The 24,213-nt window shown below is 48.5% G+C and overlaps 1 protein-coding gene across 1 annotated transcript in view; it reads right to left on the bottom strand.

Moving 5' to 3' along the window:
• The window catches only part of ERGIC1 (endoplasmic reticulum-golgi intermediate compartment 1), a gene marked incomplete at both ends in the record, with an annotated part of 107,472 nt that overhangs the window by 15,561 nt on the left and 67,698 nt on the right, over nucleotides 1–24,213 (bottom strand). Inside the window, 4 exons of the mRNA XM_084242366.1 lie at nucleotides 5,349–5,409; nucleotides 10,124–10,228; nucleotides 15,699–15,823; nucleotides 19,892–19,986. Coding sequence (XP_084098492.1) covers nucleotides 5,349–5,409; nucleotides 10,124–10,228; nucleotides 15,699–15,823; nucleotides 19,892–19,986 — 386 coding nt within the window. The remainder of the gene's footprint in view (nucleotides 1–5,348; nucleotides 5,410–10,123; nucleotides 10,229–15,698; nucleotides 15,824–19,891; nucleotides 19,987–24,213) is intronic.

Genomic DNA, 24,213 nt, shown 5'->3' with positions numbered 1-24,213 from the left:
CATGGCCTCATACAGTTATACTCAAGCAAACCCTCACGGCCAGACTGTGACGCTCCTCGTTTCCCCTCTTATAAACAATGAACCACTGCACATGGTTTTCCTAAGTCTTTGCATGCTCTCTTAATGATTTCCTTAGTTTACTATCCTATGAGTAGAACTGATGACTCAAAGGCGGTGACCATTGTTAAAGCCTTGCATACAACTTGCCAAATGTCCAGTGGAGTCCTGGTGAGCTGTCCTCTCCAAGGGGCTCTGGGCACCCACTGGATCCAGGCAGGCCCCCATGTTCTGCCCTCACCCTCCCTCCTTCAAATAGCTCATCATAGAAAAATTCAAACATATGATAAATAAGGAATGGTATAAAGAACCCTCAAGAAGCCTTAGCCGGCTTCAGCAGCTAACAACACACGGTTGGTTTGGCTCATTTCTACCACACCCCTTTCGCCTCCCCTATTTTATAGTCTGAGTCATGTGAAGGGGACATGTTCTGAGAAATGTGTCCTTAGGTGATTTCGTCGTCATTGTCAGGGAACGTCATAAAGTGTGATCACACACACCTGGGCAGCCTGGAATAGCCTGTTGAGGCCTCTGTCTCTGTGGGGTCCAGCCTTGACAAACTGCATTTTTGAAGCAAATCCCAGATCACCTCAATTCATCCACAAATATTTTAGTTATGTCTCCCTAAAGATAAGGACTCCTGAACAACCAACCAACCAACCAACCACCAACAGCATCTTCATAAGACATCCACAATTACTCCTCAGTATCTCAAAGAAGGTGGTCTGTACTCAGAAGAAAGACAGGTCGGATCCTAGGAATGAGGGTTACTTTAGATAAAGTGGTCAGAGAGGGGCCTCTCTGAGGTAGTGGTATCTGAGCTGAGACCTGAATGACAAGAAACAGCCCCCAGGGGAAGAGATGAGAGCAGAGGGAACAGAAAAGGCAGAGGCCCAGAAGCCTCTGAGGAAGTGAGAGCCAGGTCTAGCCCTGGTGGTGATGGGGGTGGGGTGAAGAGGGGGAGGCTATTACTGCCAGGTCGCACACACTTCTTCCACTGAGGTCTGAGGTGGCTTTTGCCCCAGCCCCAGAGTGGGCAAGGTCTTTTGTAGACACCCTCTAGCGCTCACACACTCAAGGACCTTCCTAGCTGTGTTCTCTTTGGTGTCAGGCAGCTGAGGGGTCCATGCTAGCTGCAAGTGTGTGTGGATGGAACATGCTGCCCTTACTCAGATCAACAAAACTCTCCTCTGGAGATGGACAAATTCCTACAACTCTACAATCACCCAAAGCTAGATAAAGAAGAAATAGAACACCTAAACAGACCAATTACAAGCAGCGAAATTGAAATGGTAATCAAAAACCTCCCCAAAAACAAAAGCCCAGGACCTGATGGATTTACAAATGAATTCTACCAAACATTCAGAGACGAATTAGTGCCTATCCTTCACAAACTCTTCCAAAAAATTGAGAAGGAAGGGACAATACCAAACACGTTCTACGAAGCCAACATTACACTAATACCAAAACCAAACAAGGACAACACAAAAAAGGAAAACTACAGGCCAATCTCCCTAATGAACACTGATGCAAAAATCCTCAATAAAATTTTAGCTATCAGAATCCAACAATGTATCCATAAGATAATTCACCACGACCAAGTAGGATTCATTCCAGGGACACAAGGATGGTTTAACATCCAAAAATCAATCAACGTTATCCAACACATCAACAAAAAGAAATATAAAAACCATATGATAATATCAATAGATGCTGAGAAAGCTTTCGACAAAGTGCAACACCCATTCATGATAAAAGCCCTTGAAATTCTTGGGATACAAGGAACATACCTCAACATCATAAAGGCCATCTATGACAAGCCAACAGCCAGTATCATTCTCAATGGTGAAAAGCTGAAAGCAATTCCATTAAGATCTGGAACAAGACAAGGATGTCCACTCTCACCACTGCTTTTCAATATAATACTGGAAGTCCTAGCCAGAGCAATAAGACAAGAGAAAGACATCCAAGGAATCCAAATGGGAAAAGAAGAAGTCAAGCTATCACTATTTGCAGATGATATGATAATATACATAGAGAACCCCAAAAACTCCACAGAAAAGCTAATTCAACTCATCAATCAGTTCAGTAAAGTGGCAGGATACAAAATCAACACGCAAAAGTCAGTAGCCTTCCTATACACAAACAATAAATCTGAAGAAGAAGAAATCAAAAAAACCATCCCTTTTTTTATTGAAACAAAAAAAATCAAATATTTGGGAATAAATCTAACAAAAGAGGTAAAGGACCTATACAAAGAAAACTATAAAACACTGTTAAAAGAAATAGAAGAAGACACAAAGAAATGGAAAGACATCCCCTGCTCATGGATTGAAAGAATAAACATTATTAAAATGGCCATCCTTCCAAAAGCAATATACAGATTCAATGCTATTCCAATAAAAATTTCAATGTCATTCTTCAAAGAAATAGAACAATTATTGATGAAATTCATATGGAATCACAAAAAACCCCGAATAGCCAAAGCTCTCCTGAAAAAAAAAGAAGGGAATGGAGGCATCACACTCCCAGACTTCAAACTATACTACAAAGCCATAATCATCAAAACTGCATGGTATTGGAACAAGAACAGACATACAGACCAATGGAATCGAATAGAAAATCCAGAAATAAACCCACAGATTTATGGTCAACTAATCTTTGACAAAGGAGCAAAGACTATGCATTGGAGCAAAGAAAGTTTGTTCAATAAATGGTGCTGGGAAAACTGGGTCGCTACATGCAAAAGAATGAAGCTTGACCACTACCTCACACCATACACAAAAATCAACTCAAAATGGATTAAAGAACTAGACATAAGACCTGAAACCATAAAATATATAGAAGGAAATATAGGCGAAACACTACGTGATTTGCACATCAAAGACATCTTTACAGACACATCACCCAAAGCAGTGATAGTGAAGGCAAAGATAAACAGCTGGGACTACATCAAATTAAAGAGCTTCTGCACAGCAAAAGAGACAGTAACAAAAACAAAGAGAAACCCCACCAACTGGGAGAACATTTTTGCACCCAACACTAATGATAAAGGACTGATCACAAAAATCTGCAAAGAGCTGATGAGACTCAACAACAACAAAGAAAATAATCCAGTCAAAAAATGGGCAGAAGAGCTAAAAAGAAACTTCTCTGAAGAGGAAATGCAAATGGCCAACAGGCATATGAAAAAATGTTCAACATCACTTGTCATCAGGGAAATGCAAATCAAAACTACCATGAGATACCATCTTACACCAGTGAGAATGGCACATATTAAAAAAACTAGCAACAACAAATGTTGGCGAGGGTGTGGAGAAAAAGGAACTCTTCTGCACTGTTGGTGGGAGTGCAAACTGGTCCAACCACTGTGGAGAGCTGTGTGGAGATTTCTGGACCTACTAAACATAGAGCTTCCATATGATCCAGCAATTCCACTCCTAGGTATTTACCCAAAGGACACAGAAACATCAATTCCAAAGAACACCTGCACCCCTATGTTTATAGCAGCACTATTTACAATAGCTAAGCTTTGGAAACAGCCCAAATGCCCAAAAATAGATGACTGGATCAAGAAGATGTGGTATATATATACCATGGAATATTACTCAGCATTCAAAAAAGATAAACACATGCAATTTGCAGCAACATGGATGGCGCTGGAAGGGATCATGCTCAGCGAAATAAGCCAGAAAGAAAAAGAAAAATACCGGATGGTCTCACTCATAGCAGGAATCTAGAAAACTTAAATAAGGGACCAGGAAAATGAATAACTATAAGAAAGTGAAAATCAAAATCAACAAAAAACTATGAACCAGAGACACTTTTAGGGGGGCGGGGGCGGGAGGGGAGGGATTGGGGTCAGAATGGGGGGGGGCTGCAATTGTATGGGGAATATAAAAATAAAATTTATTAAAAAAAAAAAAAACTCTCCTCTGTACCAAGAGGCATTGCCGTCACCGTGGCTAGACATCCCCATGGAAGCAGGGAGGCACTGTTGCCCACTCTTTCTTCCACCGCTGCGCTAGGGGCTGCTGCTGGTAGAGGCAGCACACGCGGGCACCGACCCAGCTGGAAAGCCACTGGGATTGTAAAGCACATACCATAAATATCAGAGGCATTACTGTCATAAAAACACTGTCCAGGCCTTAACGAAGCCTGGCAGAGCTGCCGGAGAGGCAACCATGTCTCCACGACCACTGGATGTGCTGTAGGAAGACTGATTATGTAATAATGACAGACACAAAGGTCAGAAGGTAAGCTGCTGTCTATGGCGCTAGGAAAAAATGACTTCTGCTATTGGACAAAATTCACAGGGACACATTAAAGCTTGATTTATTGCAGGGGAGGGGCTGGTCACAGAGAGATGTCTTCTATTTGATTTCTGTTAGCGAGCCCGTGTGTTTTATAAAATGATGGGACCACAGCGGTGGGGAAGGTGGACTCTGGAGAGGTAATATGTGAAGGTCACCTGTTCAGTGGCTAGACAGGCTAGATCCACACAGATTTCAAGACTGTTCTGAGCACGTGACCAAGGTCCCACATGTGTACACACATGTGTAGGTGTGCATGCAGGCATTTGTGTGTTGCTGTGCATGCTTCTCAATATAAGGGCAGGTTGGGGTGTGTCTGGGTTTATGCACATATTGCTAAGCATGTGGGTAGGTATGTGTGCGTAGGCGTGCATAATGGTTGGTGTGTAGGTGCGTGTGTGTTGGCATGCATGCATTGCTGTGCATTTGTGTAGGTACGCATGCATGTTCTGCTGGTGTATAAAGACATGGTATGCTCTTGGATGTGGGCTGAGCTGCCAGGGAGCCAAGGAGGAAGAGGGCTCAGGGAGGGGCCATGCATGGTGGGAGGGGTTCACGGAAGAGGAAAGGGCAGGGAGGAGGAGTCAGACCCACCTGCCACCCACAGCCCTGTTCTCACGGTGCCATGGGGAACCAGACAGGTTCTGCCTCTCCATCATCACTCCTGTGGGATTTCGGGGATTATCTCAACTAAGTAAAATAACATGGCAGCAATAACAACAGCAATAATGATAATAGCTGATACTCAGTGAGTACTTAATATGTGCCCAGAGCTAGCTGCCACATATTTTGCCCCTAGGCACAAGTCATTTTCTCCCTTCTCTGAAATAGAGGGATAATCCCACCTTCCTCACAGGCTAGATGTGGAATGAAGCATTGGCAGCTTGGCTTATGGCACATGTTTGACAATACTCCCTCCCCTCTGCCATACAGGGACTTGGGACAGAGGATGCTCCCAGGTGGGATCCAAATACTTACGGTTGGAGGTAAGTCTGTCTGCTCCCCCAAGAGCATTGAAAGCTCCATGGACATTCTGGACCTGAGGAGAAGCACAGTGAAGGGCTGACCCCAGGCACAACCTTGTCTAGGAACCCCACCTGTATGTGAAATGCAACCCAGCACAGTCTGTATCACAGACATTTGGGGAGCAAGATACAACAGGGCACAAGGCTGGCACACAGTAGGTGCTAGTTTGCTTCCTTTGCTTGGGTACCTACTATATGCTATTCTGTGCTGGGCATTTTATGTCATCTCCTTTAATGCCCCAAATGATATTTCATTGGGCCCATTTTACAGAATAGCAGATGAGACTTGGAGAAACTCCAGAACTTATCCAGACACTTGCTGACATAAGGCTGAGTCAACTTCAGGTTCAGGGCTATGGGACCTCAAGCCTTGAGCTCTTTCCATTAAGCCATAGAAAAGACTCAAGTAAGGTGGATCTGGGTTCCAGCATGCACTTCCTGAGACCTCCACCCACTATCCTCTAAAAAGGCCTGGCAGTGACAGAGGCTGCTATAGAGTAGAGTTGAAGGCCACCCCACTTCTTTTGTAAGGAAGATGGAAAGCAAGTCAGTTTCAGAGAATCTAAGGCAGGACAAGGCACACCCAGTACATGGGGCATACCACCAGGGGCATGGAATATGGGCTGCTGAGGTAGATACTCTGGAGGGCTTCCTGGAGGAAGTGACAGGGACATCAATATCTACAGGAAAGAGAGAAGTTAATCTCGTGAGCAGCATGTGCAAGCATGAGAGCCTTGAGAAAAGAAGGTGCGTGAGGAGTGGGAAGGAGGGAGGTCAGTGAGGGAACTGGGGACAGACCCCTGCAGAGAGGGCTGCTGCAGGCACACCAGGCAGCAGTTGGGTGACCTGATCTAGGTCTCGGCTGATGTCTATTGAGCACTTATCAATAAGCCCAAAGGAAAGTTTGTCCATTTGTTGCTTTGAACTTGACTTTCTGAAGACTTGGTTTCTGACTCAAGAGGACAGAAATTATGAATAGTCGCTATCATTGTTGTGTGTCATTTTTATCTCACCTTCAATTGTGATTAGTTGATTAACTTCTGTCTTCCCTACTAGACTTTAAGTTCATACAGGCAGGGCCATGTTGTCCTCACTGATGCATGCCTAAGGTTGGCACATAGTAGGTGCTCAATAAATATTTGTTGTATGGCTAGATGGCTAATGGCTGGGTAGATGAAAATCAGCTCAGTTTTTTACATGAAAAGAAATCCTATTTCGGGCCTCCCCGGTGGCACAGCAGTTGAGCGCTGGGTTGCGAAGCTGCCCGCAGCCTCTGTGGCGCCGGTTCGATCCCCGGCTGCTCCCCGGCCACTGGAGGAGGGTCCCGCATGGCGCACAGACTTCTCCTGCCACCTGCTGCTCCCCTCAGCAGTGCACTTCGGCCCCTCTGCCTGCTCTGCTCCTCGTTCTGGCTCTGGTGAATTCTTTCACCCTCCTGCCCTTCTGACCGTATCCAGTGCTTGTATAAATAAATAAATAAATCTTTAAAAAAAAAAAAAAAGAAATCCTATTTCTACTACAATGACTGAGCTGTTTTTAGGACAGTTACTTAACCCCATCAGCCCCTACCTTGCAAAGTCTCACATGGGTCTCCCTCCACCTAAAACTCAGTCCCTACTCCCCCTCCAAGTAGATACTTTTGGACCCCCAGCCAACTCTGATGAGCCCTCATTCCCTGGCCCTCGAGCATCTCACATACAAAACACTATTCTGATGTGTGGCCAATCCATTTCTTCTTAAACATAACTTTGTGAGTCTTTCACATGAAAATGACCACATGAAATCTATGCCACAGAGCAATCACCCTAGGAGGGGGTGATGTGTAAGATGACCCCTGCCTGTGAGACTTCCTAAGCTTGATTTTTCTCACCTTTTAGGGTTTGGCATAGATGTCACCTTCTCTAGGAAGCCTGCCCTGATCTTCCCAACTGGGGAGCGGCCCACGTCCACATCACTACCTAGAATCCTATGCCTCTCTTGTTTTTGGCCCTCCTTGCCCTATATTATAATGTTATTTGATCTCTTCTTTACTAAAGGGTGAGAACCCTATATTGTTTATTCGTCACTGCAGTCCCAGGGCCTGGCACAGAGCCTGGCAGAGAGAAGGTATTTCCAGAAGATCTGATGAATCCACCTGTGCCTATAGGAGGCACAGTCAGGAAGACTGGTTTCTTAAGGGCTGTGTGACCTTAGGTCAGTTACCGAACCTTTCTGACCCAGTTTCCTCATCAGAGAAAATAAATCTCATCCAACATCCTTCAGGGAGTTTTTGTGAGGATTAAATAAAGCATCTTCTACAACGCTGCTCTCTAGGCAGGAAAGTGCCTTCAGGGCAGGTTCCAGGGGTCAGCACCCCGTGAGAAAGATGTATTGACTGTGAAAAAACTGGGTTCAAATTCTGGCTGTGTTATAGTGAGTTGTATGACCTGTGACTCTATGCTTCAGGTTCCCTGTGTGCCCAGCTTCTGGGGCTGTTGTCAAGATTTGATGAGCTGGTGGAGTGCAAAGACCTCTAGGATGTGGCCAAGGCTCATTTTTTACCCTGGGGTCATCATCCACTATTCCTAATATGGGTGGTGATGCCCCCTCTCCACACCTTATGGGTGTGAGCCCTATGAATGCTGGCAGAGTGAGGGTACAGCCAACAAGGGGAAAATCTGATTTCAATGACTATTTACTCTGTGCCAGGCATTGTTCTAGGAGTTTCACATGTGTTCATTCACTCTAGCTTCACTATGCTCCTAGGAGGCAGGGACTATTATTGTTCCCTTTTTACATGGGATGTAAACTGATATGAGATAATTGAGGCCCAGCAAGAATAAATAATTTGGCCTTGGTTACAAAACTGGTAAGTGGTGAAACCAGGATCTGAACCCAGAAAAGTAGGCTGGGGTACCTCCACACAACAGTTTCTTGGTTGGAGATGTAGGAGGGTATGAGTGGTGAATCCTGTGTGAAATCACCTGCAGGAAGTGAGTCCATAGTCCCAGGTGGGTCATGCCTCACTGTGTGGATGGGGAATCTAGTTCCTGTCACCTTGGAAGCCAGACCTTCTCTGTTCCCAAAGGAAAACTTCTGGGGTCTCTAAAGGGCCTGAAAAGTCAATGACTGAGTCTGCTGGGCTGTGTACCTGGGAAGAAAGTACAAGAAATGTAGACTAGAGGGAGGAAGTGTGAAAGTGTGCCTGTGCTGGAGGGTGTGCACCATGAGGGCGAGGTATACCAGCATTGCAGTCAAGGCTAGACTAGATTCTACTGGATTCATACTGGATTCTACAACAGGCTGTACCCTTTCAAACCTCACTTTCCTCCTCTGTAAAATGGGGAAAATAAAGTACCAACTTCTGAAACTGCTGAAAGAGTAAAAAGTTTTGCTTATAAGGTACGATGTTTGGCACACAGAAAGCATTTGACTGACATCAGGTATTCTTGCTGACATCAGGTTTTCTTGCTGCAGGTGGATGGATGTAGATGGTCGTATAGTTGGGGCAGTGCAGGCATGAGCGTGCATGTGTGCCTGTATGAGATATCCAGCCAGTGAGTCTGTGCCTGCCTCTGGACAGTGTATGCATATGTGAAAAACACGATCACACTTTAGGGAGTGGGGGGCAGGTAATGCTTGAGAGAATGCCAATAGCAGGGGTGTGTGTGTGTGTGTGTGTGTGTGTGCCTGTGGCATGTTCGGGGATGGGCCACAGGGTGTGTGCACCAGCATGCATGTCAGGACGCACCCTGGAGAGAGTGTCTGATGAATGCCTGTAGGAGTCTGGGCAGATGTCACAGGTGGTGTCACGGTGTATGTGTACATGGGGGGATTGTGGGAACCATGGGTACATGTCACCCCCACCCTCCAGCAACCTCAATGGGACACAGACTTGGGGTCAGGTCTAGGTCCCAATCCAAGCACTGTGGCCAGAGCAGTTACATCCCCTTGCTGAACCTCAATCCCATCGTTCTCAAATGGGATATAATAGAATCTATCTTCAGGACTGCGGTGGGGGTAGAGAAGATAGGGTGTTAAGCTCCACTGCCTGCACCTGACAGAGTCACATGGGCAGTGTCTGGGTCCTTTGTGCTGCTGCCTGGTGTAGGAAACAGTTGGACTGAACCTGCAGAGGTGGCCCTCCCAATTCTAGTGACAAGGACCGCCAGCATCTTCCAATGACTGAGCTACCCCTACTTAGTGGACATGAGCTCTGAGCAGTAGGGCAAAAAAGGCAGTGAGCTCACCTGTCTCCTCCCACAAGAATGGAGGTTCCAAGCTAGTAGGGATTTTTGTCTCATCTGTTGCTATCTGCCCCTGACATGGGTGCACAGCAAGTGCTCAATAAACAGTGAATGACACTAATCCTGAACTCTGGGACGCAGACAGATATGCTGGGGGACCTGGGTTGGGCTTCTCTGGGTTCAGCTCCTTGTCTGTAAAAGTGGGGCCCTCTACCTCCTATGGTTGGTGCAGAGAAAGCACCAGCACTTAGCACTAGCTTGCAACAAGCTAGTCTCTTTCCACAGATGTCAACCTGAGGCTCCAAGTCCACTGCATTATTGACAAAACAAACTGCAGCCACGCACAGAAGGAATAATCGAGGGAGGTGTTTGTCTGAGCAGGGGCTCAAAGTGGGTGGCCCCTCTGGAGGGCATCCCTCTGTGTCCAGGGAGGATAGCAGGCTTTGGGTGACAGAGCCCCTGCATGGCCGCCCTGGCCTCATCCCCTAGATTGTGCACTCACCTGTAGTGTGTCCCCAAAGGAGAGCTTGTGGATGACGTGGGTCATGTCCGGGTTCTGTGGCTGGGCTGTGGCACTGTGTGTGGATACGTGAAAGTTGCCCGGGACCTGAGGGAGACAGGCAAGTTTCAGGAGCTTGGTTGAGGGTCTGCCAGAGCAGGTCTTCACTGTGGAGAAGACAGCTCTGGATATGGATCCTGGCTTGGTCACGATCCTAGCTGTGAGACTTTGGAGGAACTGCTGCCCCTCTCTAAGCCTCGGGTTCCTCAACTGGAGAAATGGGGCAATAACAGTGGTACCTGAGGAGGCTCTGGGGCTTTGGGGAGAGAGAACACATGTGAAGCACACAGCTGCCTCCTGGCACAGCCCAGGATTCCAAACAGCATGCCCACCAGCCACCTCCTGGGCTGCTGGCCCCATAGCAGGCTGGGGGATGGCCTTCAGGCCTGCAGCCCAATGCACTCCACATCATCACCATCACCCACCTATATTTACCCCACCACCCTAGGGTAAATGGGTTTCCTCCCTGGGTCCCAAGGCTCCATCAGAGCACAGCCTGTTGGAGGTACTGAATGAATTAGTCCAGGAAATGAATGACACGGAGTATCCTGACCTCCCTAGATTCTCCTGGGGCCTCCTGATGTCACTGGAAGGTACCTCCTCTGCCCAGCTGCTCAAACCAAACCCTGAGGGTCATCTTGCACCCCCTACCCTCCACCCCTCATCCTTCTCTCACACTTAACCTCCTACCCATCAGGAAATGCCATCAGTTCCACCACCTACATGACCAGCACCTGATCCCCTCAAGCCTCCACTATGCCCCAGGATGGGACTGTGGTAGTGTCTCCATGGGGCCCCTAGTTCCTGCCATTGGTGTCCCCAAGTTTTTCCCCAATAGTGACCAGAGGTGGCCTTGGGGATCTATGCTTTATCCCATCACACCTCTACTTGGAAACCTTCAGAGTCCCATTCTTGCCTCAAAGTCACACCCTCACATCCTCCTCTTTTTATCCCTCCGGTTGTGCTGGCCTCCCTCGGCCTCTCTGCCCATGCTCCCTCTTTCTGGAGCCCTTGTTCACATGGCTCTCTCTCAGGCCTCTACTCAATTTCCCCCCATCCTTCCCCTCTCATCCTACCAAAACACACTTCATCTGCCATCTTATCTTCATCTTGCTCTCGTCTGTTTCTTCCCACAAGAATAGAGACTCCAGGCTAGTAGGGATTTTTGTCTGCTGTCTGTCCCCAACCTTGGTGCATAGTAGGTCCTCAAGAAATACTTACTTACTTACTTACTCACTGAATGAATGAATGAATGAATGAATGTGTGAATGACACTAATTCTAAAAGAGCATTTGTGGCTTTGGCACCTGATGATTCCCAACTTACAGAGAAGGAAACTGAGACCTGAGTAGTGAAGAAACTGTAAGGTCATTTGTCTGCGAGCTCCAGATGCAGCACGCTGGCCGAAGCGGGACATGCCACTCTTTCCCACTCAGGCCCAAGCCCTTCCCCTCAGCAACCACACAGAGCCAATCCTTCAGGGTTTGGGGAGATGACTCAGACAAGAGCCTGATCCAGGACAGGGCCCTGGCCAGCTGCAACATAGACTTGGAACAGAAAATGAGACCCTGCGTGACCCACCTAGGGTCAGAGGGTGGGGGCCATGGGCAGAGTTCAGAATCAGCGGGGGCCAACTCAGCTGGGGTTGCTCGTGTAGGACTTTCAGTGAAAAGGACCCACATGTGTCAAGAACCCCTTTCTGAGTGCATTACACAAGAAGAAGGGGAAAGGCATCTGGGTAGACGGAACAGCACAAACAACTGTGGAGGTCAGAGACCCCCCAGTGTGTGGGCACGTATTAGGGGCTAGAAGAGTTTGGTCTGGCTGACCCCTACTAAGAGAGAGGGAAGGAATGGTACCAGCAGGAAGTAAAGGAGTCAAGGAGGCGGGGCTGTTTAGCAAAGCCCCAAATGCCAGACAGAGAAATTCAGGAGGGACTTTATTCTAGAGAGCTCTAGAAGGAGTAGGGCTTACATACAGCTCAGCATGCAGCTGGTCCATCAAATGCAAGCCTGCTTGCTTCACACACAAACTTGTGGGCTTCCCTAGGGAGTATTCCTGTCCTCACTGGGGCATGAGCTTTGGAATGACATGGGAGGGAAGAATAACAGGGCCTGGCCACAGGTAGCTCAGGGAGTCAGGGGCTGGGATGTTATCTGGGATCAGGGCCCGGGGAGCCAGGTCTGGGGTGAGCAGAAAGGCAGCTTGACAAGATCTTCCTGAGAGAACAGCACAGTCCACTTCAAGGGGCCCAATTACCTGTGGTCAAGAACTGGCTGAGTTCTAGCCCTACTCCCTACTCAGGCCTTGGGCAAGGTCAGTAGCCACTCTGTTCCTCAGTTTCTCCATTAATAAAATGAAGATGATAACCACAGAGAGACTTGGAAGATTAAATGAGGGGATGAGTACAAACTCGATGGCAGTTGTTATTGGGTTCGGTTCTTAGGATGAACATATCTAGTCATCAGAGCCAAGAGCCATTCTGGAAAAAGGACTCTTCCAGGCAGGGCATGGGGAAAAGTCAAGTTAAAAAATTTTTTTTTAATTTCATTTTTACTTATATAAATAATACCTGGACACATTTGTAGTATAAAAAATACATACAATAAAGGCAGAACTAAAGTCTCCAGCACTTATCACTCCTTCAAGAAATCAACAGTGACGAGTGGGTGTTCTTCAGACCTTTTCTATATGTTGACCCGGGGCCTCCCATGGACCGGGCCATGGCAGAGTTCAGAATCAGGCTGGGGCCTGGGCCTCAGGCACCTGGAGTTAAGTGAGTCAAGGAGACTGGATTTGCGCATCTGCCACCGCTGCCAGCCCCGGGAGGCTGTGACTCAGTGACCCGCGCCCCCTCCACTCAGAACCCATGGCAGGTGGCTGACGCATGCCAGCACATGCTGGGCTGAAGAAAGAGGAGACGACGCTTTTAGAACCTGTGACTTAGAAGCCTGCGTCAGTGTCTCTGATGGATTTTAAAAACATATAGATGGAGTCAGTCTCCAAGCCCCAACCCACTTTGCCCTCCCTCCCAGGGCCTGTGTGATTAAGTAAGGTGTCTGGGCTGCCGCTGAAATGCTGACACCTGGCTGCTCGCCAGAGTCCTGATGGAAGGATAAAGAGGCCCCAGGCAAGAGTCAGCCTGATGGAAGGCGATAAGGAGGTAGGGCCTGCCTGCTGGCTTTCTTATCTGAGCACTGCTTGGTTGAGCAAACCCTGAAGGCACAAACCTTAACAAGGGAAAGTGGGTAAGGAACAGAGGCTGGCCTGAGCTGTGATCTGGAATGAATGGACATACTGGCCATGGCACATGTGACTTAGACAGCCAGCATCAGCAAGGGGTGGTGGTGCAGGGGAGAAGGGGGGCGGGTTTAGTAGGGGAAGTGCCTGGGTTCAAATCCTGGCTGTGGGCCCTAAAACAGGTTACTCAATCTCCTGTGCCTCAGTTTCCTCAGGCTGTAATGAGGGCTGAATGTGTTAATATGAGTACAGGGCCAGGTGATGACCTAACTGTTGGTAGCCAACAGGTCGGGCTGAGGTGACCCTTTCCTAGAATTCCAGGTCCTCTGACATTATCTGCACATGATTTTATAAACTCATCTGCACCTGGCGATGGTGGGGGGTCAGCTGATGAGGTCACAGACACTCTCACTGATGGGAGATCAGGGCACTGAGGTTTATTCCATCCCTACTGTGTTCAGTGCTGTGTGCATTTTAATTTGCTCGTGAGGCCAGTATAACTATCCCCGTTTGACAGCAAGGGAAACTGTGAAGCCCAGAGAAGAAAAACTGCTCATTCACTAGGGTTACAGCCAGGACTCTTGACCACAAGTCCATTTGGCCCCAAAGAGCAAGTTTCACTTCACTGAGAGCCAGCTAGCAAAGATTCACCCTCCAATGGCTCATCTGAGGGGCACCAACTACTGCCTTGGTCATGTTTGCCAAAGGGATGTGTGGCATTGGGCTGTCTCTGTCAGCTAAACCTGTGGCTGAACAGCAGTTCTCCAGGGGTTTCCCTGCTGAAAACACCCAATGGCTTCCCAACACAACCACCATTAAAATCCACATCGTGGGGCTGACTCAGCGCAGACCCTGTGTGGAGGCAAATCTGCACAGACAGCCTTAGAATCACGCCTCCCAGCACCCATGCTCCTGGTGAGCCCTCTCCTCTGGGCCTGGACTGGTATGTGACTCACATTAGCCCACCAAGTGCAGTAGCCAGGGATAGCCTCTGCTTCAGCGCTGAAGGGAGCCCTGGGCTGTCATAGAAGATGCTGACCCTGCTAGAGAGGCCGCCTGGAGAGACCACAGGGAGAGAGAGAGATGCGTCCAGCCATGCCAGTGCCCAGGCCCAACTTTATAGCTGCCAGTGGGGACTGTGGGAAGGGCGAGCTCTTGTCCTGTCTAAAGGGGCAGTTTCCCTAGTTTCAGATCATTATCCCTGGTGGGACGTGTGCCCAGTATGGCCAGACCCTCTGACTGAAGAGCCAGCAAGCTGGACTCCTGGTTCCTGACACTGGCTCTGAAGTGCTTGGATGCTGTAGAGGACAACAGAACTTGTTCTGGGAAGGGAGTTGAGTGGAGGAAGCAGAAGCCAGGAGCGGCCGGCGGCTCTGTCTGGCAGGGACTGGGAAGGGGACTTGTGGGACTGGGGAGAGCTGTGTGACCTTGAGCAAGATTCTTAACCTTTCTGGATTTCCTTGTGTAAAATGCTGCCACCTCACAGGGTTGTTGAGGCTCCACTGTGATCATACTTAAAAGTTGCTGAAGAAGATAGCTGGCCCATGCTGAGCAATCCTGCTGGCTCCTGCTGGGGTTCCCTGACTCCCCCAAATGCAGCAGGCTCACACTCTTGACTTCATTTCCGAAGGAGCTGGTTCTAGTGACAAAACAGTAATGCTTGAATGGTTCTCTGACCAGGTACTTTCAAAGCCTCCCTACTCTCAGTTCTCCTTGCTTCATTTCTCATCATGAAACTTCCCACCCATGCAAACGTGAATATTATGTCTCACTTCACCAGGGTACAAACTCCACCCACCTAATAGAGCACCTCTGAGCCCACAACTCTGGAACACAGCAGGTGCTCAGAAGAAAAATTTACAATAAATGAATGTATAATGAATAGCTCTTTAAATCCCCACACAAACATTATGGAGTGGAGGCTCCATGACATGATTACTATCATCACATGCATAACAATGTCAAGATATAAAATGAGGCCAAGGTGGGTCAAATACCTTGTAAGTCGCTACAGTGGAGTAGAGCCAGGATGAAGGAGGAACCCCACTGTCTTCTTTCCACCCCTGCCTTCTTTGTTGGAGAGAACAGCCCCTTCCTGAACCAGTCAGCAGGGGCTTCAAAACTCCCACCTAGCAGGAAGGTAGATACCGACCCCAACTTGCCAGGGTCTCTGTGGTTGGGGGTCTGGGAAGGAGGGAGGCACACAGCTCTGCTATCTGGTTTCTACAGGGGAAGGGGACGGAGGGGCTGGAGAGTGGGTGAAAGGGGTGTGTCCTACCTTGTTGATGCTGAACTGCCCCTCGAAGCGGCAGCCCGCCCCGTTGTTCAGTGGGATCTTCATCGAGTTGTCGATGTGCCCCACCTCGTGCCTGCCCATCTCATCCTGTATGTCGAGCCCGACCACTGCAGGAGGCAAGGAGAGAAAAGGGGGTGAGGACCTGCCCCTCCTCCCAGCACCCTTCTTCCATGTACCCTGGGATGGGGAGAGGGGTCCTCTAGGAGCTCACAATGGGGGACCCAGAGCCTGAGACAAGTCAGCCAGCTGAGTAATGGCTCCAACCACAAAGAAGCAGTGTGACACTCCCAGAGGGCTGTGGGGTGCGGGGTGTCCTCTTGGTTGAAGGCGAGACTGCTGGGGACAGTGGCAGATAGGGGTTCAAGATCATCTAACTTTTGGCACGGCTGCTCAGCAGCTATGCCATGTTGGCTGAGGCACTTAACTTCTTAGTACCTGGGTTTCTTTTTCTGTCAAATGGGGCAGATAATAATCAAATCCTTCTCAGAGAATTATGAGGATCAAAGAGTTGACATGTGTAGAGAAGACCCTGTATCAGGGTCTGATACAGTCAGTGGCAGGTAGATAATAAATGTTGGCACTTACTATATCTCGAACAGTCTCTGGGTTCATGGATGAATAGACCCAGTCATTATCCAATGCCTATTCTTCCAGGCTGCCCTCCAGGAATCCAGAGGCTTTTCTGGGTTCCTCAGTACATAAAATGGGAGCTGGGATCCTGGTCTTGATTCCAATGTGATTCCTTATCACCTCTCTGTGACTCAGTCTCCAAATCTGTAAAATGGGTAGGTTCCTGCCAATGGCATTCCCTGGGATGCCCAAGCGGCAAGGGAGGGGTTGGTAGACTACGGAAATGCAAGACCTTCCCTGAAAGAAGTGCTAGTGTGGTGATACAATATGGAAGAGGGCAGCTGTAGTGAGCTGACCTTAAAAGGTGAAAGTAGGAAGGAGCTCACAGTTTTCACTGGAGGTGGGACAGTGAGGGCTCATCCACAGAAGGACCTGTGATGCAGCCATGAACAAGGATGTTCATAGGTCTGCAGGGTGTGAGAAACATGGATGCAATCATGTTTAGAAGACATGTACGCAGGCCTGCTTGACTAAGGAGTTCCAGCCCCAGGAACCCATCCTCCAGATGCACACATATCCTGACGTGTGCGTGGAGCTGCTCTGGGCAACCTTGTTTGAAATCATGACAACTGATTGAAGCAACCCAACGGCCTGTCAACAGGGGTATGGTCAATGGAAATGCCCTCTAAGGAATGCTGAGCAGTGGGTACAAAGAATGTGCTAGATCCATATGTGGGGAGAGGTGCCTGGGCAGGGCAGAGGCTCAGAATGAGGGCCCTGGAACTGCCGTGGTGCCTGGCTACCCCTTATTGGCTGAGGCACCAAGAGCAAGTTACCTAACTTTCTGTGCCTTAATTTCTTATTCCATCCTAGGCTTGTGTGGGTTAAAAAAAATTAGAATGGCGTGCACTTGCTATATGCTAGCTATTCTTTTACTTCTGTGCCTTTTACATAAGAACTCACCATCTGAACATTCCTGTAGGGGAGATATTATCAGATCCATTCTATATTGGGGGGCGCGCAGGCACAGAGAGGTTAAGTAATTTGCCAGAGCTCTCACAGCAAAGTAGCAGTAGAGATTGGATTGGAACCCAGGCACTATCCTAGATCCAGGTCCAGAGCTCACTCCCTTTAGCCCCTCTGCTAGAATATTGTTTGTCTTAATGCACTAACATGGCCAAAAGAACAGAGCCAGACCTGACATAGAAGCTCAGTAAATGGCAGCTGAGGTTATTTTACCAATATTACAAGTAACAAAAGAATAATTTCAAGATACTAGCCAAAAAAACAAGAAACCCCAAAAAAGTACCATATAGTTGGGTCCCAATTATGTAAAAAGGAAAATCCAAACATGATTTGTATGTGTACATACACATACACACACGAGTCAGGGAAGGAGTCCCAACTGGAAGCTGGCTTCTCCCGTGGTGTATGGCACACTGGGGAAGACATATTTCTTTATATGCCTCTATATTTTGTGTGTTTTTTTTTTTTAAAGATTTATTTATTTATTCATTTATACAAGCACTGGGTACAGTCAGAAGTGCGGGAGGGCGAGAGAATTCACCAGAGACAGAGCGGGGAGCAGAGCAGGCAGAAGGACCGAAGTACACTGCTGAGGGGAGCAGCGGGCGGCAGGAGAGGTCTGCGCGATATGCGGGACCCTCCTCCAGTGGCCGGGGAGCAGCTGGGGATCCAACCGGCACTGCAGAGGCTGCGGGCAGCTTCGCAACCCAGCGCTCAACCGCTGCGCCACCGGGGACGCCCAGCCTCTATATTTTGAACAAGTATTTTTTAAAATAGAAAATGCATCCCTGTATGAGTTGTGTAACCAAAAAAATAGATATATTTTTAAAAGCAAGAGATGAGATTATATGCACAACATGATCTCAGCCATGTTCAGAAATACCAAGAAAGGAAGGTCAACAGGACAGAATGGTGACTAATGTCACTGATGCTGTCATGGGGGTGGGGCGACATGGAATATGGACAACTTCTCTCTCTGCTTCTCTGGATTTTCCTGAGGTGCCATGATGAGCATGGACTTTTGCCCTTATAATAAAAATTTGAAGTTCTTTTAAAGAAGAGCCAGATGCTTTTAAAAGTGGGAGCTGCCGGGTTCAGGTCACCGCCCCCAGGGTGGCAGGCATGGTGGGCCTACACACTAGGCAGCTTGAAGTGGCCTGGCCCCTCCTGGGCCACCACCCAGCACTGGGACAGAGCCTGGAACCACATCCCTTCACTCCCCAGCCCCAATGGTCCCAGTCCTCTGGCATGACTAAGAATGTCCTTGTTCCAGACACAAGTCCAACTCCTGAATGAGAGAAAAACTGCCAGATTAGTTATTTTTCTAAGAGAAAGAGAAAAAATAAAAAATAAAACCTGCTTATTTCAACAGGTTCCCTGGCGTTGGGCACACTGTGGACTCAAATTTGTGATGTAATTCTCACCAAAAGCAACAACGGAGTCAAATGGCTTCTATCTCTGGTTGCAGACCCACCCAATGTCCTGCTCTTGGCTAGGCCCTGTAGTAGGCAGGGAGAGGGTGGGGTGAGGGGAAGGGTCTACATCTGCCAGGCAGGGGCACAGGGTGACTAGAACCCCAGGCCAGGAGGTGACACCATTCCACTTGCTAACTCTGGGAACCGGCTCATCAAGTCCTCCCAATAAGATACAGCACCAAGTTCACTTCACAGATGGGAAACTGAGGCTCCAAGAGGTGACCTTAGCCAGTCTTAGTGAGCAAAGGAGCCTGAATCTGACTCCAAATCAGACTTCCAAGGAGTTTTGTTTTATATGAGTAATTCATTCCTCTTTGAAACAAATAAAAAATAAGGAATATGAAGTAAAAAGGAAGTTTCCCAACTCTCCATGGTCACAGATGCCTTGCCCCTAACCTTTTCACTGATGGTGCTCCACACCCTGGCTTCTGTTCATGTTGGCTGCTAACAGCAAAGACAGCATCCTTCTATAGGTGGTGACCCTCAGCTGGTTGGAGGTGCCTTGCTTTGCGATGTTTGGGAGGTGGTAGCCCCATGTCTCCCCTCACCTTCCTGAGGCTATTAGTTAAGGCTCTGGATAATCATGTCCAGGTAGGACAAACTACAGAGTCACTCACATGACACAACTCCACTAAGATCCCAACTTTGAGGGGCAGGCTCAACTAAGGTTCCAGCTCAAGCCCTCTGCCATTCTCTGGCCTCCCTCTCGCCTTCCAAGCTCCCCCCCGGGAGCCCTCCCTCAAAAAATCTACTTGCTAAGAATTTCAGGTTCTACTTCTTGGGAATTTGAGCTAGGACACTCCATTGCACCCCCTCACTCCAGCCCCCACAACATAGCTATGCCTCACAGGTCACTCTTATTTGGTAGTTTCTTATGTTTTTTACTTCAGAAAACCTCCAATTCTCCTTAAAATGATTACATACTCCCCCCACCAAAAAAAAAAAAAAAAAAAGAAAAAGAAAAGAGCGGGAGATCGTTAAACTCTCTGTTGTTTATAACTTGCCCTGTTCATGGAACTTGTTCTGGGTGTCTGGCTGTTTCTACACACCAGCTCTGCCTACCAGAGCACCTTGCCAGAGCAGAGGGCTGTTGGGGATACTCACGCTCACAGTGCAAATTGGGTAAACTGATATTCAGGCTGACGTCAATTTTGCCCCCGCTGTCCTTGTCTGGGTCATCAACATAGAGCTCGTTCACACTGTGGGAGAGAAGTACAGAAGCCTTGGTTGAGAGGGGGTGCCCATCCTGGACAGTCAGGGGCCATGTCATGTGGTGACAGCAGCTCGGAGAACCTAGACTCCCCTCTGGAAGAGGCCTGCACCTACCCAGGCGTGGGGTCACCATTCAACAGTGCTCTCCAATCGCCTGCCTTACTACTTTGAAGAAGGGAGGTGGTGGTGAGAGCACCGGTTTCAGAGCCAGATGCAAGTTCAAATCCTGGCTCTGCCATTTCTATGTGAATTCTGGCAGGGAACATCATCACCTCTGTGGACCCATCTGCTGACCGGGTGGCCAGAACACCCCAGTGAGAAGAGTGGCTTTATTAAGGATTGGGGCATGGCACCCACAGGCACCGGGCAGCTTCCTCCCTCCTCTCGATCATCCTCCCTCTCACCCAGCTGGAAGGTTGGGAATTCCCTGTGCTCACCCCCAGGGTCCCAGCTCTCACAAAATCCAGGGATGGACAGCAGTTGTGAAACACAACTAACTTACTGTACTCGTTTCCTGTAGCTGCTGTAACAGTCAGCACAAAGTTAACAGCTCCAAACACACACATTTATTACCTTATATTTCTGGGTCTGCAGGGCTAGCTTCTAGAAGCTCTAAGGGAGAATCAGTTTTCCTGTCTTTTTCAGCTTCTAGAGGTTGCCCCGGCTCATCGTCCCTTCCTCCACCTTCAGAGTCAGCAGCACATACCTTCTCTCTTCTCTGACACCCTGCCTGCCTCTCATAAGGGCCCTCAGGACTGACTGCATCCCGCCCACCTGGATAACCCAGGAGCATCTCCCCATCTCAAGACCCCTGACGTCATCACATTTGTAAAATTACTTTTGCACATAAGGTAACAGGGGTTTCACAGACAAGGAAGTGGACATCTTCAGGGGGTGGGTCATTGTTGATCTCACAGCGATAGTTTGGGACAGCCCCAACTTTGTGCCCCATTGGGATCTGTTAGGTGCATCCACTTACGCAACAAATACCTTTAGTACCTGCACCTTCCAGGTTCTGGAGACAGTGAGAAACTACCCAGAAGTGATGTCTGCCTTCATTAAGCTTACAGATACCACTGGCCTCCTAAATCAACCCTTACAGCAGCTGTCACTGCCAGCTTTAACTACGGGGATGCGTTCTGAGACAGGGTCATTAGATGATTTTGCTATCGTGAGAAGGTCATAGAGTATAATCACACAATCCTAGATGATGTGGCCTGTGGCACACACAGGCTGTGTGGTCCTGGCTGTTGGAACCACCTCATACATGTGCTCCAGCCTTGACGGACATGGCAACGCGTGACTGTTTTACTTCAACAGCAACCTGTGGAGTGCCACAAACACAAGGACAAACTAGGGGGAGAACAGGCTGGGAAACTTCTCTGAGGAGATGGGAGGTTTGAAGGAAGTTGAGGTTTGAAGGAAGATGAGGCTATCCTGGCAAAGAAGGAGAGAGAGCGCTGTGGGGAGTACGTGCAAAGGCCTGAGTGGGAAGGACTGAGGGCGTGAGGAACAGATTAAGGTCCCAGGGCTGGTTAGGCGGGTTCCTGGGGACACGGTGAAGTTCTTACACTTGATCCTAGTGCAGTGGATAGGTCAGGCCTGTACTTCCATGGGTTCCCTGGGGCTGCTGTGCAACTGGGAGACCAGTTGGGACAAAGACGGTACATGGCCTGGGAGCAGGAGGGACAGATGGTGGGGAGGGAGGCAGGAAAGGGCGCTCTGGAGCAGGCAGGACCCACTCTGAATGAGGCATGAGGGTGGGTGGAGGCATGAAGCTGACGGCTGCAATCCTTTCTGGAGCCAACTGCTGGGCTGGGAACCTCAGGGAACAGAATTTGGGCAAGAGTGGAGTTTCACATGGCAATGCTGAGCTCCAGGTGTCTTGGAGACAACCCTGAGGAGCACAGAGTGGACACGAGACAGTGCGCCTGAAGCCCACTTGTGGGGGAAGCCCAGCTAATCCCCCCTAATTCCCTACGAGGAGAGGGCACCAATCTAAAGGCCGCTCTGGTAGGCAGCCAGGACAGTGCTTAAAGTGGCCAGGCTTCGGTTATCTTGAACATGAACTAGGCCCCTTGGGTCCATCCACAGGCCATAAAATAATAAACAATTAGAGTTTGGCCACTTTTTTTTTTTTTTTAAAGATTTATGCATACATCTCTGGCCTGGGGTGCAGGCCAGAGATGTGGGGTGTGAGAGGATTCATCAAAGACAGAGTGGGGAACAGAAGAGGCAGACAGACTGAAATATACTGCTGAGGGGAGCAGCGGGCGAGCCAAGGAGACAACTGCTGTGCCATGTGGATACCTCCCTGGCCAGGGATTGAGCCTGTGCTGCAGCAGCTGTGGATAGCTTCACAGTGCTGAGTCTTACTCCTTGCACCACCAGGGAGGCCCTGTTTGGCCACTTTTTTGGGAAAGAATGAGTTAGGCTAGCACAAACACTTCATTCTTACTAAGATCCCAACCTTTGTGCCCCAGCACTAGTATGATGCAGTTGGTGCTCAATTAACAAGAAACAGTGGGTTCAGAGACACCCAGGGGTCGTTTCTTTGTGGGGGGGGGGGGCACAAGGATGTTCTGAAATAAGAGAACAGTCTAGCTTTCAGTTTGCTGAGCCTCCAGCCCCTTCAGCCCGGAAAGGCCTCACTGGGCCTTGGAGAGCATCGTGGTATCCCCTTTCCCCTATGAGATGCACTCATTCCCATTTTAAAATCAGGTGCCAAGGGCCAGAGAGGGTGAGTCCCATCTCCAAGATCACATAGCACAATGGCCGAGCTGGAATTCCCCTCAGGTCTGCCTTCTGCCAAGTTCTTCAAGGCTCACACTGCTTCCCCAACTTCAGCATCCAGGATCAAGGGAGAAAATGAGGGTGGGGAGGAAGAGGCTGGCCCCTCTGAGGCCACAACGTCTGGGGAGATAGAGGCCAGTGCTTGTCCAGCTCATTCTCAGACCCATAGTGGGGAAGAATAAATGAGCCAGGGCCTCCCCCATGGTGCAGCAGGTTGAGCGCAGCGCTGTGGAGCTGTCTGCAGCCTCTGTGGGTTTGATTCCCGGCTGGCCAGAGAGCAACCCACATGGTGCAGCAGACCTCTCCTGTCTCGCCTGCTGCTCCCCTCAGCAGTGTCTTTGGTCTGTCCGTCTGCCTGTTCTGTTCCCCGCTCTCTGGTGAATCCTCTCACACTCTGGCCTGTACCCCAGTTTTTTTTTTCTTTTAACATTTATCATTTTTTACATTTTTTTAGACAATATTTGCTTCCCCCACCCCCTCAGATTGAGTCCCCATAGAATCTCCTTCCCCAAGGAGATTCACCCATGCACCATCACCACAGTCCCCTGTGCTCCTCCCTCCCTCCCTCTCACCCCTCTTCCTCCTCCCCTGCAGGATGTCTCTGGTTTACAATTGTCTGTTTTTGCTTTGTTGTGTTTTGTACTGTTATTATTATTTTTTTACACTGATGTCTTATTTGGTTCCCCTATATTCCTGTTATAAGTGAAACCATCCGGTATTTTTCTTTTTCCTTCTGGCTTATTTCACTAAGCATAATTCCTTTTAGCTCCATCCAGAAGCTAGAAGGAATGACATATCTTTTTGATTGCTGAATAATATTCCATCGTGTATATATACCACATCTTCTTGATCCAGTCATCTATTTTTGGACATTTGGGTTGTTTCCAGGTTTTACCTACTGTAAATAGTGCTGCAATAAACATAGGTGTACAGGTGCTCTTTTGAATCACTGTTTTTGTGTCCTTTGGGTAGATCCCTAGGAGTGGAATTGCCAGATCGTATGGTAGCTCCATTTTTAGTAGACTGAGGAACCTCCAGACAGCTTTCCACAATGGTTGGACCAGTTTGCACTCCCACCAGCAATGTAGGACAGTTCCTTTTTCATCACATCCTCGCCAACATTTGTTGTTGCTTGTTTTTTTGATATGTGCCGTTCTTACTGGTGTAAGGTGGTATCTCAGTGTGGTTTTGATTTGCATCTCCCTGATTATAAGGGATGTTGAACATTTTTTCATATGCCTGTTGGCCATTTGCATTTCCACTTTGGAGAAATGTCTTTTGAGTTCTTCTGCCCATTTCTTGACCGGATTGTTTATTTTGTTTTTGTTGAGCCATGTGAGTTCTTTGTATATCATTGTGATCTGTCCCTTATCAGTTGGATGTAGTGCAAAGATTTTTTCCCAGTCAGTGGGGTGTCTCTC

The sequence above is a fragment of the Talpa europaea genome, assembly GCF_964194135.1.
Source record: "Talpa europaea genome assembly, chromosome: 9".
NCBI lineage: Eukaryota > Metazoa > Chordata > Mammalia > Eulipotyphla > Talpidae > Talpa > Talpa europaea.
This window is presented reverse-complemented; position numbering and strand designations above follow the sequence as displayed.